At 34.8% G+C, this 12,614-nt stretch overlaps 2 protein-coding genes and 1 long non-coding RNA gene across 4 annotated transcripts in view; 2 read left to right on the top strand and 1 right to left on the bottom strand.

Moving 5' to 3' along the window:
• Positions 1-3,631: 3,631 nt before the first annotated feature.
• LOC115234952 lies at positions 3,632-7,687 on the top strand. The gene is made up of 2 exons (XM_029806380.1): positions 3,632-3,995; positions 4,073-7,687. Exon 2 carries the CDS (start codon positions 4,108-4,110, stop codon positions 5,824-5,826), a length of 1,719 nt encoding a protein of 572 aa, XP_029662240.1. The 5' UTR covers positions 3,632-3,995; positions 4,073-4,107; the 3' UTR covers positions 5,827-7,687.
• A 76-nt stretch (positions 7,688-7,763) lies between these two features.
• On the bottom strand, positions 7,764-9,936 carry LOC115234953. The gene is made up of 2 exons (XR_003883965.1): positions 9,669-9,936; positions 7,764-9,531 (listed from the first exon to the last, which is right to left on the bottom strand). It is a non-coding gene; the product is annotated as an uncharacterized LOC115234953 (long non-coding RNA).
• Positions 9,937-10,878: 942 nt separating this feature from the next.
• The window catches only part of LOC115234990 (rootletin), a 17,831-nt gene continuing 16,095 nt past the window's right edge, over positions 10,879-12,614 (top strand). For both annotated transcript variants that reach the window (XM_029806459.1, XM_029806458.1), the window contains exons 1-2: positions 10,879-11,154; positions 11,246-11,411. In XM_029806459.1, coding sequence (XP_029662319.1) covers positions 11,042-11,154; positions 11,246-11,411 — 279 coding nt within the window. In that variant the 5' untranslated portion in view covers positions 10,879-11,041. The remainder of the gene's footprint in view (positions 11,155-11,245; positions 11,412-12,614) is intronic.

Genomic DNA, 12,614 nt, shown 5'->3' with positions numbered 1-12,614 from the left:
TAATTATAGGATATTTAAACAAAATCATAGACAAAATAATAAACCATAAGTAAAAATCACACCAGCTAATGTTTCTAACAGAGTGACAAATGTGGAATACAAATGATTATAAATCAATGTATCATGACTCTTGTGTATAGAAATAATTGTGTGGGATTGATTTTCAAGATATAATTTCCATGATATATTAAAGGCCCCTATATGTGAAAAGTTTAAGTAATTCGCGCCATTTAACGTATTATAGTACGGGTACCTCCTAAAAGCTTAAGTTTCTTACAATACTAAAAGCCAAATATTAACGAGAGACATTTGAAAAGTTTTACAAAAAATTTCGAGGCCGACTCTCAAATTGCAAAAATTATATCGCTGTTCAAACAATCGATTCCACCATTCGTATTCTCTCTAACAATATATCTCCACTTCCTTAAAAGCACAAATTTTATAAAAGACATAAGTTGAAGTGAATGAGATACAATTACAAGTTATAGGAAAATGTATTTCTACTGGATTTTTTTTAACATTGCGTTAATACAAATCGATACTATAAGCACAATGCTGTCAGGTATTCTTTGAACGAAAATGTATACAAGAGAGACAAGAAAGTTAAAGTACAATACAGAGAGATATGATGATATATGAAAGAATATTGGCACACTCAAATATATAAATTATACGCACGCGTCAAAATCATCCTCCTTCATGCATAAAAAATATCTATGCGTTCCTATGCATGTCAGTTCAATTTACACATCGTCAATTATTTATATATTGTTTTCTATTCGAATAAAAGATTTGCCGTTCTATAACTGGATTTTATAGAAAATCGGACGATAGATGTAACTTAACATATATTTTCTGAAAAATAGTTAAATATATGTGTTATTATTCTCTTTTAAAATAATATTCACGAAAAATTAATATCTGTTATTTTTTTAAAAGATATACCAAAAAGATTATAAACGTTTGAAGAAACTAAATATTTATTTAATTTAACTAAATTATAATTATTATATAACAGAGTATGCATATATATATATGTATGTATAATTTAAACCATAAATCATATAATGGCATTACCTTTTTATAGATTTAACTATGATTTCTAGTCATATATATATATACAAGATAAAGTTGTTTCCACTTGAAAAGATTTTACTTTTTATTATTTTATGGTGAAGAGTATTATTTATAATTATTGTATACAAATAGAATATATTATGCTGGGTACCCTATATAGATTTTTGGATACGGTTTATTATATAGTTTATCAGAAGAATAAGAGTATGATGCTCTTAAAAGACATTCTATATTGTATCGTTGTTATACTACCATGCAAATTATTTCCAAGTATAATACAATATGGCTTTAGCATATGTAAAAATTTATAGTAACTTATTATGGAGATTCGTTTAATATAAAAATGACATGTTATTTTTATTATTAGATTTTTAAAGATGTATATACTTGTGTTTTGATATACTTTATATATGATAGTATATATGTAGTATAACAACCATACAATTTCTCTCATAGAATGGCGATAAGTAATCGTTTCATTATACGATATTGTATTAGCAAATTATATATTTTCACAATATTTTTTTAAGTAGCATACAGAGAAAATTTTCATTAACGACACATGCGATGTCACTTCATTCATACTACATTGCTATCCACTAAGATGGATTTGATAGAATAATAAAAAAACTGTGCATTATACAGTTAGATTTCATTGTATATATAAAAATAGAATGAAAGAGAATCATCTAGATATTTATTGCTTAAAAAAATGTACGATAAGATAGAAAGACATATAGAGAGAAAGAGTAATATATGAATATCCTATATATTCATATATGAATATATAAAATATATTGTAATACCTGATATATGTGACGGATGTGTGTGTATGTGTGAACCTACGTGAATGTGTTTATGCGTCTGTATGCCAGTATAAATTTGCCACTCCTGCGCATAGGAATTATATGTATACATATATATACCAATCACACTATACATATATAAATATATGTAGCTAGAGCCGACTGTGTACCGTTAGTTGATATTCGTATAACATTGTATAGTATAGATTCTGATTGGTATAATTATATTGAACGGGCCAAAGCTATAAAAGAGAAATTGCGTCTTTATTTAACTAATAAGTGAAATATAATAATTTATTAAATGTCGCATGCGTAACTTTGGACACTGTACTAAATTGCAAGACCACTTTCTTTGACGCCACGTCGTTCTTTCATGTAAATCGAAAAAGATCACATTTTTAGAAATAATAATCGATTAATAATGTGTTTCTCTGTTTTGCGCGCATCTTACTTCTTTGCTTTATTATAAAATCAGCGTATGCGAGTAACAGAGACTCTAAAACACGTAAAACTAAATATAATATATATTAACATTAAGAAAGTCAATTCAATGTCTTGCCTTTCGACGGACTTTCCTCGAGAATGTAATCTCTTTACTGAAACTTTGGATAAAAATATGGAAATTCTACAGAATTGATACTTTCATTTATCTCTAGGAATAGTGGTCGAGATTATACTTACTGGCTCAAGTGCCGTGACACAACAAAGAGAGAACAAACAAATTCTAAAGACAGCAAATTATTGTATTTCATTAAGCCAAATATAAGACCATAACGTATTATATAATTTACGAGATAAGTATATTCTAAATGTATGTTGTTTTATAAAAAAAAAAAAAAAAAAAAAAAAAAAAAACATGCTATCCTTAAGAATTTTTTAAATATTGTAGGATATCTTTATTATTTTAGTTTTTTTGCGGTAAAAATGAATTTGTCTCATTCATTGTCTCATTCATTCCCCAATGATAGAAATGTCAGTTTTAATTTGCTGTGAAATCCCATTTCGATCAGACAGTAATATATCTTGACAATATCTTGAGTCAGTTGATGCAATGTCATTAATATATTAAGATTAATTATATATTCCATAGATGACCTTTGTTGTTTTTTCGGTTTGCTAGTTTTCTACAACAGTATTCTCTCGCATTCTGTAGCCGTCTATGTCTTCTGTATGTGCTGGAAAGCATTAATATTATGACTGTCTCGCGATTTTAGAGAAAGAGGATAATATTTGGTTCATTTTATTTTTTCATAACATTTTACCGAAATAATAATTACGATTGAACGGTTATTCTATGAAGGAGGTTTTTTGTTCAAAATTTTGCAATTAGATGCACTTTCAAAATAAAAAATAATATTTTTAAAATAAATTGATACCAATTCATAATGAATTAATAAGATTGTAGATATAGACATTGGATCTATTACGACAATCATCGATCAAATTTACCTGATTATAAAATACAATCATATGTATATACATATATACATACATGCAAACATCTCAATAACAATTCGATGAATAAACGACTACTTATACACGCCTCATAATCTGCAATAGCGTATGCAAAACATCGATGTTCAGACAAATCAGATTATTTATCAATACACAAATCGGGTGAACAATTGATTTTTTTCTGAACAAATTTATATATATTTATAGTTTTCCATCATAAAATTAACTTAAACAAAAAGAGAAAAAAATGAGAATACATACACGGAATATTTTTGCGACTCTTTTCCTTTCGTCGCTGTTTGAACCGTGATGATTAGATAAGGCTCCGGTTCATAGTACGTTTGAGATGCAAATTTCATAAGAGACCGGGATGATCGAGACCCAGCCTCAGTTAAAGCTCTGTATGCAGATATAACGGACGAAATCGCCAAGTTCTCCGTGATCTGCTGCATTGTGTATGTTACGGCATCCCGGATCGCTTCTCTCGCTATCGGTGAGAATCGCATTCACGACAAAAGTCATCCATCCAAAAGTACCCGAGATAGTACGAAAAAATTGATTCTTCACAAGGAAATTCATCTCTTCTATCTCGTATCATCTATATCTTTTTTTTCTTCGCTGAAATAACCAACCAGTTATTTCTTAAGATTTGAAGAGGTATGAGTCCTGGGTATAAGGATTTCTACAAATCGACTTGGCCCCTTTATTCATAAAATCCCTTTTTCTCCGAAAAGGGGTCTTTAAAGCGAAATCGGACGGAAGGAAAAAGATGCCTGCCTGCTCGAGCGAGAATCCCTCAACATTATGGTCAACCAGTCCGCCGATGTCGCGAAGTAACAGCGTGTCGCCATCGCTGGTACCCGATTCACCGTTGTCCACGTCGCCTCCTCGGATGTCGTCGCCCGTGTCCATGTTGAAACGTTCGACATCGAATGTATTCATTTCGACGTCCAACGCGCCGGCTAGCTTCTCTCGGGTGTCATCAACCTCGAGTTTGTCAACGGTGACTAACTCCCAGAGACGACAGCAGCAACATCAACAGCAGCAGCTGACGACCCATCAAGATCGGAGTAACATCGAGCGACAGAGCAGCTCTTTGCTGTCCTGGATCCTATCCTGGTACTTTGGTTTGTTGTCGAGCTTTTTTCGGGGTATCTTCAACACCATCGGTTACGTGATCTGGGCGCCCGCTCTATGGGCATCAGCCTGGGTCTGCCTGTTCTGGGTGATTCTGCAACTTCCGCTCACCGCTCTCAAATGGTTCATCACTGTGCTGCACACTCCGGCGTACGAGAGATCGCGCAATAAACGATGTGTGCTCATCAGTGGCGGTAACACGGTGCAAGCAGTACATCTGGCGCGTAACTTTTACAAGGCGGGCGCTCGGGTAGTGGTATGTGAACTCGACGGTCTTTTTTGCTTGGCTAGATTCTCCATCGCTTGTTCTAAATTTTACACGATACCGCGGCCCGGACCTGGCAATGTTGTCGAATATATAAAAGCATTGCGAGACATAGCTCAACGCGAGAGGGTAGCTTACTACATACCAGTAAGCGCCGCCAGTACCGCTTATTACGATGCGCTAGCGAAGCCGTATCTTGAGACCATGGGCTGCGAGTGCTTCGTGCCCGACGCCAGCGAGGTAACCGCGCTGGACGATCCATTAGAATTCCTGCGACGTTGTCGCCTGCTCGGTCTTCCGATTCCGCAGCACTTTCTGTTGCGATCGCAGCATGACCTGTTCGCGCTCTACGAGCGAAACGCGTTTCGTACCGGTAGGTACATGATGCTGGCCGCCGGTCCCGTCGGGATGCGCGACCGAGCCAAGATTTTGTTACCGCCTACCATTCAAGAGTTGAGAAACCAACGACAGAACGAGATCAGCGACAGGCGACCCTGGGTGGTAATCCATGATCCCGGCGATCATTTCATCACTTGCACCACGTTGAAGGAGTCGCGAATCGTGGCCAACGTGACATGCCGGGTGGACGAGGCTCGGGGTGGACTCATACCTGAGGAACGTCCCGAAATCATACGATGGCTTGAACGATTCTTTTCGCGTTCCTTTGGTGGCAGAATCAACGGTCATGTGAGTTTCCAGCTGGCGATGTCGGAGAAGACGGGCGAATTAGTCTCCATAGGTTGTCGCGTGGGCGTGGGTCTGCCCTACATCTGTCATACAGGAATACATCCACGCCTGGTGTGGAAACCCTGCCGGCATTTTTCCAGGCAGAACTCAACGGTTAGGTCGGCCACATTGGACAGGCAATCGCTGTCCGACGCCGTGACCAGCGTCCTCAAACAACCGGTGGCCGGGGACCAGACGGCGCCCCATCTCCTGGGCACGGTACTGGACAAGAAAGAGTCCCTCTTCGTATACTGGGATCCTTTACCCTATTGCGCCTATTATCATCTTCAATTGCCTTTCAGACGCGTCGCTGAAGCTATTAGATCGCAGCATAATCCACCCCTAGCGGTGGTACAATAGAGTTTTAACATTGAGCTTATATTAAACAGTGCTGAACAAGTGCGACAGAAGTTCTCTTCGTGTCTTAGAGATTCCCTGCGAATTGCGTCTGAATCTTTGCAGCATTTATCGTATCTCCGAGAAGAAATGAATGTGCCAAAGAGAGATCCGAGGACGAAAAAATCCCGGACGTGTCTGTACTTATTTTTTTGTGAATGATTGTGAAGAGTGTGATATTATTTATTGAAGAATGATATATTCGGGACGAAGCGATATCCATTTTTCCCACGCTCAAGTCTTATTGGCAGCAAAAAGCTACGTATTCCTTTATTACTTTACGCGCCGTTCTATAACATAAATGAATGGGTCTTTAACGATTATACATGATGCATATAGAGTATGAAAAAAAAGAGAGAGAGAGAGAGAATTTATTTGTTGTGTGCATGTATGCAAGTATATTCATTTCATTTATTGTGTGTGATTAACGCTTACCATAATATTATATAATATAATAATATTAATATCTTGCGAGTCAAGATAGAAAGAAGAGGGAGGATACGAAAATCAAAGAGTACTTGATAAGGCTCGTTCTCCAGACTCGTCAAAAAGAGAGCCGATGGAAAATTATTCGCGCTACCGGTAATCGCGTTCGTTTGACAATTTTAATAAAACGAGAAAGTTAAACGAGTTAAAAATAAAAGTGTAAAGGTCAAGTTCGGCTGTATCGGTTAAAAAGACGCAGTCGATTCTTCGTGTCACCATCAAACGCCTTTGCTCGATTGGAGAAACATATAAAGAAACACGATCGCGAGTATACGAATGAAAAAACACATGTGCAAATCGCGTGTTATCAATACTGATTATGCTAAACGGGAGACTTTCGCGCGATTAATATATGTTCCTATCTCTTTATAAACTTTCACAAAGAGCCGGTTAACTATAATTTCGTTTTGTTATATTTTACTATAATCGTGCTTGTAATCGAGAAAAAGAGTTCCTTTAGATTTGTCTCTGAAAGATTTCGTCTCTTTGATTTAATTTGATCGCAGAAACCGACTACCCGAAGAGAGCCAGCGAGAGAAAGAGAGAGACAGAATCACATTGGAACAGAGATAATATTCCATACTTTTAAAACGACCTACCGCCCATCGAAGCAGAAACGAGTCTGGAGAAATTAATATCTCTAAGATTTTCTACATCTACCGTATATTGAATTAAGATCGATCGCGCAGTTCTCGTAAATGTGTAATAGCGAAGGATGTTTGTACACAATCGCTAACAATATTATTTATAAGTTATTTTATATAGATCAATAAGAGCGAGATATAAATGTCGCTGTAATAAATATTTAATTGTTTGGTACATGTTTTGTAATAGCACCGCAATCGATAGTAATGGCTTAACCCTTTCGATATCGGTTTTTTCTTTTTTTTATATACGAAAAAATTATAGAATTATATCGGTATTTTTAATGCATTTTGGTTTCTTTACATTAAATTAGATTTAATGATTTTCATAATTGACACATATCTATCCATGAAATAATTAATGACAAAACAAATATTTCGTTATTTATTTTTTTCTTCATTCTCATAAAAGCTTTCAAATGTTACTTGAGTATATCGAAATGCGATATCGAAAGGATTAACAAGCAATCAAGGTTCGTCTGGATCGCTTAATCTTAATGTATTTCATCATGTAATTTTTGATTATTTGACTTTGTATTGTAAAGAATTCTTCGAGATATTTCGCGAAACAATCCATCTAATCTATATTATTCTCGATGATGAATACAATAAGCATCATCGGTCATTTTTCATTAATAAATGTTTAAAGAAATATTTATGTATGGTCAAGCCATACGCAATGTATATATTTTTAATATTCTTCTGGGGAAGATAAAGTGGGAAGGTAAAGTGCTTCGTTTCGTGATTTTGTGTCTTGTTAATTACATATTCTCAAACCATAATAATCATTGTAATAAATTTTGCAACTAATACATACAGATCTCCTGCTCTTCACTGATTTGTTAAATATAAAATATATTGTTCACATGAAGATCAATTAGGACCGATCATCAAAGTCTTGATACAAAGAAAACTACAAATACTAAAAATAAAAGTTTGCATAAACAATATTTAAAATCTTTTACTATTTGCAGCATTTTTATAATAAAAAATAATTTTCTAAAAACAAAGAGAGAGACCTCCGAGGTATTTGTCAAATCTTTAAGCATCTTCCGATCCGATATACTATATGACAAAGGAAGTAATGATTATGTATACATCATTGCGATCGTATCATTCGATCATTCGCTGGAAATCGCGTTCTTTGCTCGTACAATGTAATGTGCATACAGCGAGGGTGTCTCGCAAACGAATCGCTCGTTGGCTGGTGAAACTTGTAATCTTTTCGCGATGCGATGCACGCGCAATACTGTAAATAATGCCTCGTTTATAGATGGAAGAATGACCCGGGGGCAACATATGCTGACGGACTTTGGCAGCTTGGGATCACCAGTTCGTGAAAAAACAAAATAAGAGAGAGAAAAGGAAAGAAAATTATACAAAAAAAAAGAAAGAGAGAGAGAGAGAGAGAGAGAGAGAGAGAAATCTGTTCACCAGTATTGTCTTCCTTCTCCTTTTAAATTTTCCTCTTTTTTCTTCCAAATATATTGCACTCGACCGCTTTATTTGAGAAGATAAATATTCGCGTCAACATCGCTGAACAAGCAATTTTATCGTTAAATGAATTCTTAATTAATCATTTTCGTGTTCGACATAGATCCTTATTACGACTATTGCATTTAATTTAGTTTCTACAGCAATAAATAAATAATTTCACTTCATTATATTCATTGCTAGAGAAAAGTAATATTTTATGTTGCAATTTTTTCTTTTACTCGATTCTCCGATTTTTTACATTCAATATAATTGGAGTTATTATGAATATATGATTAAGAATATTTAAATTCAAGAATCGTATTAAAATAAAAGACCACTTTTTTGCCGATCCGTAAAAAATTTATGAATAAAAACATGGAAAGATAGTAAGTTAGCGGAAAACTTTGGCTTGATAAGACAGGATGTGCAAAAACTGTCTGGCGATAGTTTTATCGTGGATGATTCCTCCACGTGCCGCACATTAAAAATCATACTAACCGAGATGAAACCTTGCCAAGAACAATTGTGTATGTGTGTTATATATAGTAAACATTTAGCAAAGTTCAAGAAAGTTATTCCCGAATGGAAAGAAATTTTGACGGTAAAAAACAATTTTCTAAAGATGATGCCGCAATATGAGCCGCTTGTCAAAAATGAAGTAAATCTTAAACTCTTAAACTCTTGTCCTTTATCTAAGTAATAGTGTTTTAAATAAACTATTCATTTTTCGATAAGCTTGTAAGCGGTGACAGGAACACGAGTCGTTTGTATCTTTTTTCTTTTTTTGCTAATTGTGAGCAGGGACAAGAATCATCCGAGAGATTCGGACAACGACGGCAATAAAGTGTGTAACGTAACCTTATCATGCGATAATATTGAAATGCAGTTCCTTGACGACGGCTAGTAAAATAAATCGATATACACGCCGGTTCCCTTCTCTTATTTTTTACTCTCCTTCGGGAGAGACACGCGATAAGGGCGTCTATCTTTCTCCGTAGACCTGTGAGCGATCCATTGACGCAGTGATTCGCCAACGCTTCTGTGTCTGTTTCTATATTTGAGACTGAGAGTTATAAGTTCGATATAATATATAATGTATAATGATATGTTTTTGTCTTTGATAAAATAATAATAATTTCGACAAAATCAATCTCTCGCTGTAATGAATCGTAAAAGTAAAAGGACCTGAAAGTTATTAACTTAGTTTAGCGCCATGGAACAAGAAGTAAAGTCGTTTCCTTAGGCAATGAGTAAACCGCATGGTTCCAGGCACGGCATTGTGGGAACCGATTCACCTGGCTGGGCTGGTGGCATAGCGATGGTCTAGTTACCGCCAGCCACATACTCCTTGCTGCCATTCGCCGGTGGCAATAATATTTTACAACCCAATGCGCATCCTTTCTTCATGTCCAGAACGTTGCTCTTTTCACACCATCTAAAACCGAAAGAGATATTTAAGAGTTCTATACAAAATATGTGAATATCGATTATGATAGGCATTTTTATATATGCAGATTCACCAACTTTTGTTAAATCATGCAGCTATTGCAATATTATTTAAAATAATTTCAATAATTATATAATTATATTAATATATAATTCATATATACAACAGATAAATAATTCAATAATTAAATTTGATTGTATATTATTGTGCATGATATTCAACTGCAAATCTCTCCTCTTTCTCTCTTTTTATTCTTAGCTTTCTGAAGCTGATACCTTGCACAGTTTTACGAATTTGTCGAATAGATAAGGTTGAGAGTTTTACATAAACAGAATAAATATAATCAGGAGATGTGATACGGCTTGCACAAATGATATTTGTCGGCGGAGTCAGGCAACATTGATTTTGCGTGTTGTCGTTTAACATCATCGTTTCGACTGCAGTATCGTTTTTAGTCGCGTTCTTGGAAATACAAAGGAATTATCGGTCAGAAATAAAATACAATATCAATGGAAATTAAAAAACACCTCGTACTTGTCATTGTACATTCATCGACAACTTTTCTTCAAATATTTACAAATTTATGGAAGAAAGCGTTGCAATTGCGATATGAAAACTTTTCAAAATTCGTTGCAGTTTTATCGCAAGATTTATATTATTTTTATAAACCATAGCATTATTTTTATAAATTATAGAATTTCACCCGATGATTTATTTATGGATATTGCAATTCGAATCACGTGATAATTAAATAGTTTATTTAATTCTGAGGAAAGTTGCTTGAAAATTTGCAAACAGCATAGAATGTGCACAATCGAGATTTCTCTAACTCTAACTGGTCTAATCGACGTTTTGTGTACTCGCGGTTTTCGAGCTTAATCATTTCGAACGCTCGTCACGGAATTCATGATGCACACGCAAATTTGAATGTGTGTTACGTAATAGGGAGGAGACTCTCCTCATCCATATTCGTTCTCTCTTTTTCTCTTTCTATATCTCGCCTTAAAACAACGCGTCAAAGCAGCCTCGCACGATACCACCGTTGTATCTAATCTCCCCGGCATAACGTATGCAACGCGACGAATAAATATTGTACCCCCGAAGGGAATACTTTCGGTGTGGGTCGATGTATCGGCTATTAATATCGTTCGCTCCGGTTAGTGTTATTCGGAGTCTCCAGTCGCTCGACGATACAAACGCGCTGTCTTTCCCCGGAAATATCCGAAAAGATCGCACCGAGTAAAGAATATTTATTGTATATTTTCTATTTCAATAGTCGGTATCTCTTTATTTATTTATAATTGTCGTATTATCCTTTCTCGCGGCGAAGGAAATTGAGAGGAGACATGCGATTCCAATCGCCGATGATTTTCCTTCTCTGCGCTGTCTCGCTCGCGATCGCGCGACAAGTCGAGGACTGTCAAAAGGATGTCGACGACGACGAGCTGATCTGGGAGTATGACGTCAGAAGACCGCACCGAACCGGTGGTTATCAAGTGCGTTTTCGATTATCACAACGTATCCTTGTGGTCTTGTTGAATCGCTGAATTTTCTAACGTCGGATTTCAACTCTTTCTCTTTCTTGACATGTGTCAGCTATTGACAGTTGTATCGATCTATTCACGAATACATTTCTCGATTGTAACCAGGAAGTAGAGGCGGATTACGGTCCGACGGACGTGAGAATCACATGCATAAGATACAACTCGTTGTCTGATGAAGATAACAGCGCGATATGGATCACTTCCGGCGGAATCGGACACGATTTTGTCAAGCTAAAATTCAGATCGAAATATTCGCGAGGCCTTCACTACAGAGTCTTCGTTTACGGACAGCCAACTTTGAAAAGAAGTTCGCTATCTTGATGATTATTCTCTCAGAAATCTTCGTAAATCTCACCGTATTTAATCTCCTCTCTCACTCTTATTTTATAATTATAGATACATATTTAATCTGTTTGTGAATGTTTTATTTTTGTTTTAACATTGTTATAAGATATATATATTCGTGCAAAGAATTTAAAACTGTAATAGTGTATAACATGTATGTGTGTTTCATTGGGATCAAAATATCGTACAATTTTTTTTAAAGAAAACTTTTTATTAATACTAATATATGGTAAAACGATAATATGTATGAAAAGATTAAATGGCAAATAATAAAAAAAAAAAAATATTGTGAGAACGTTTTTATTTTGTCAGGATTCTCACTCCGCGTGTTAAGATATTTATTGTTAGAATATAAAGAAGTTATACTAAATCATAGAAAGAGACTTGTATCGCTACATCTTTTTAGCCGTCTTAATTGCTTTTTTTTTCTTTTTTTTATAATTAATATATAAAATAAATAAATATAATAAGTAAATAAGTGTGTCTTCTTCGGATTTAAGAGGATATAAGAAAAAAGAGAAACGAAAAGTAGAGGGAATATTATACAATGATATAAAACCATTTTTTTATGATAAATACACTTTTATGAATAAAGCATTGTGTTTACATAATGTGCACATAAATAAACGTTATGATAATTAAAAGAATACGTTGAGCTTTTTGATATCCTAATCATCAGTTATATTTATCATAAAGCAGATAAACTAGTCTCATAATAATACTTCGTATTTTCTTAATTTTACGCTGTGAAGTTTAATATTACATTCATAATTACACAAATTGCACCCATACACGTACACACACGTATAT

Source organism: Formica exsecta, unplaced genomic scaffold, assembly GCF_003651465.1.
Source record: "Formica exsecta isolate Colony F162 unplaced genomic scaffold, ASM365146v1 scaffold21, whole genome shotgun sequence".
NCBI lineage: Eukaryota > Metazoa > Arthropoda > Insecta > Hymenoptera > Formicidae > Formica > Formica exsecta.
Note: the sequence above shows the minus strand (reverse complement) of the source record. Positions and strands in the feature narration are given on the sequence as shown.

Coding starts and splice junctions, on each gene's coding strand:
- LOC115234952 (XM_029806380.1), top strand. CDS start 4,108: ATGCCTGCCTGCTCGAGCGAGAATCCCTCAACATTATGGTCAACCAGT.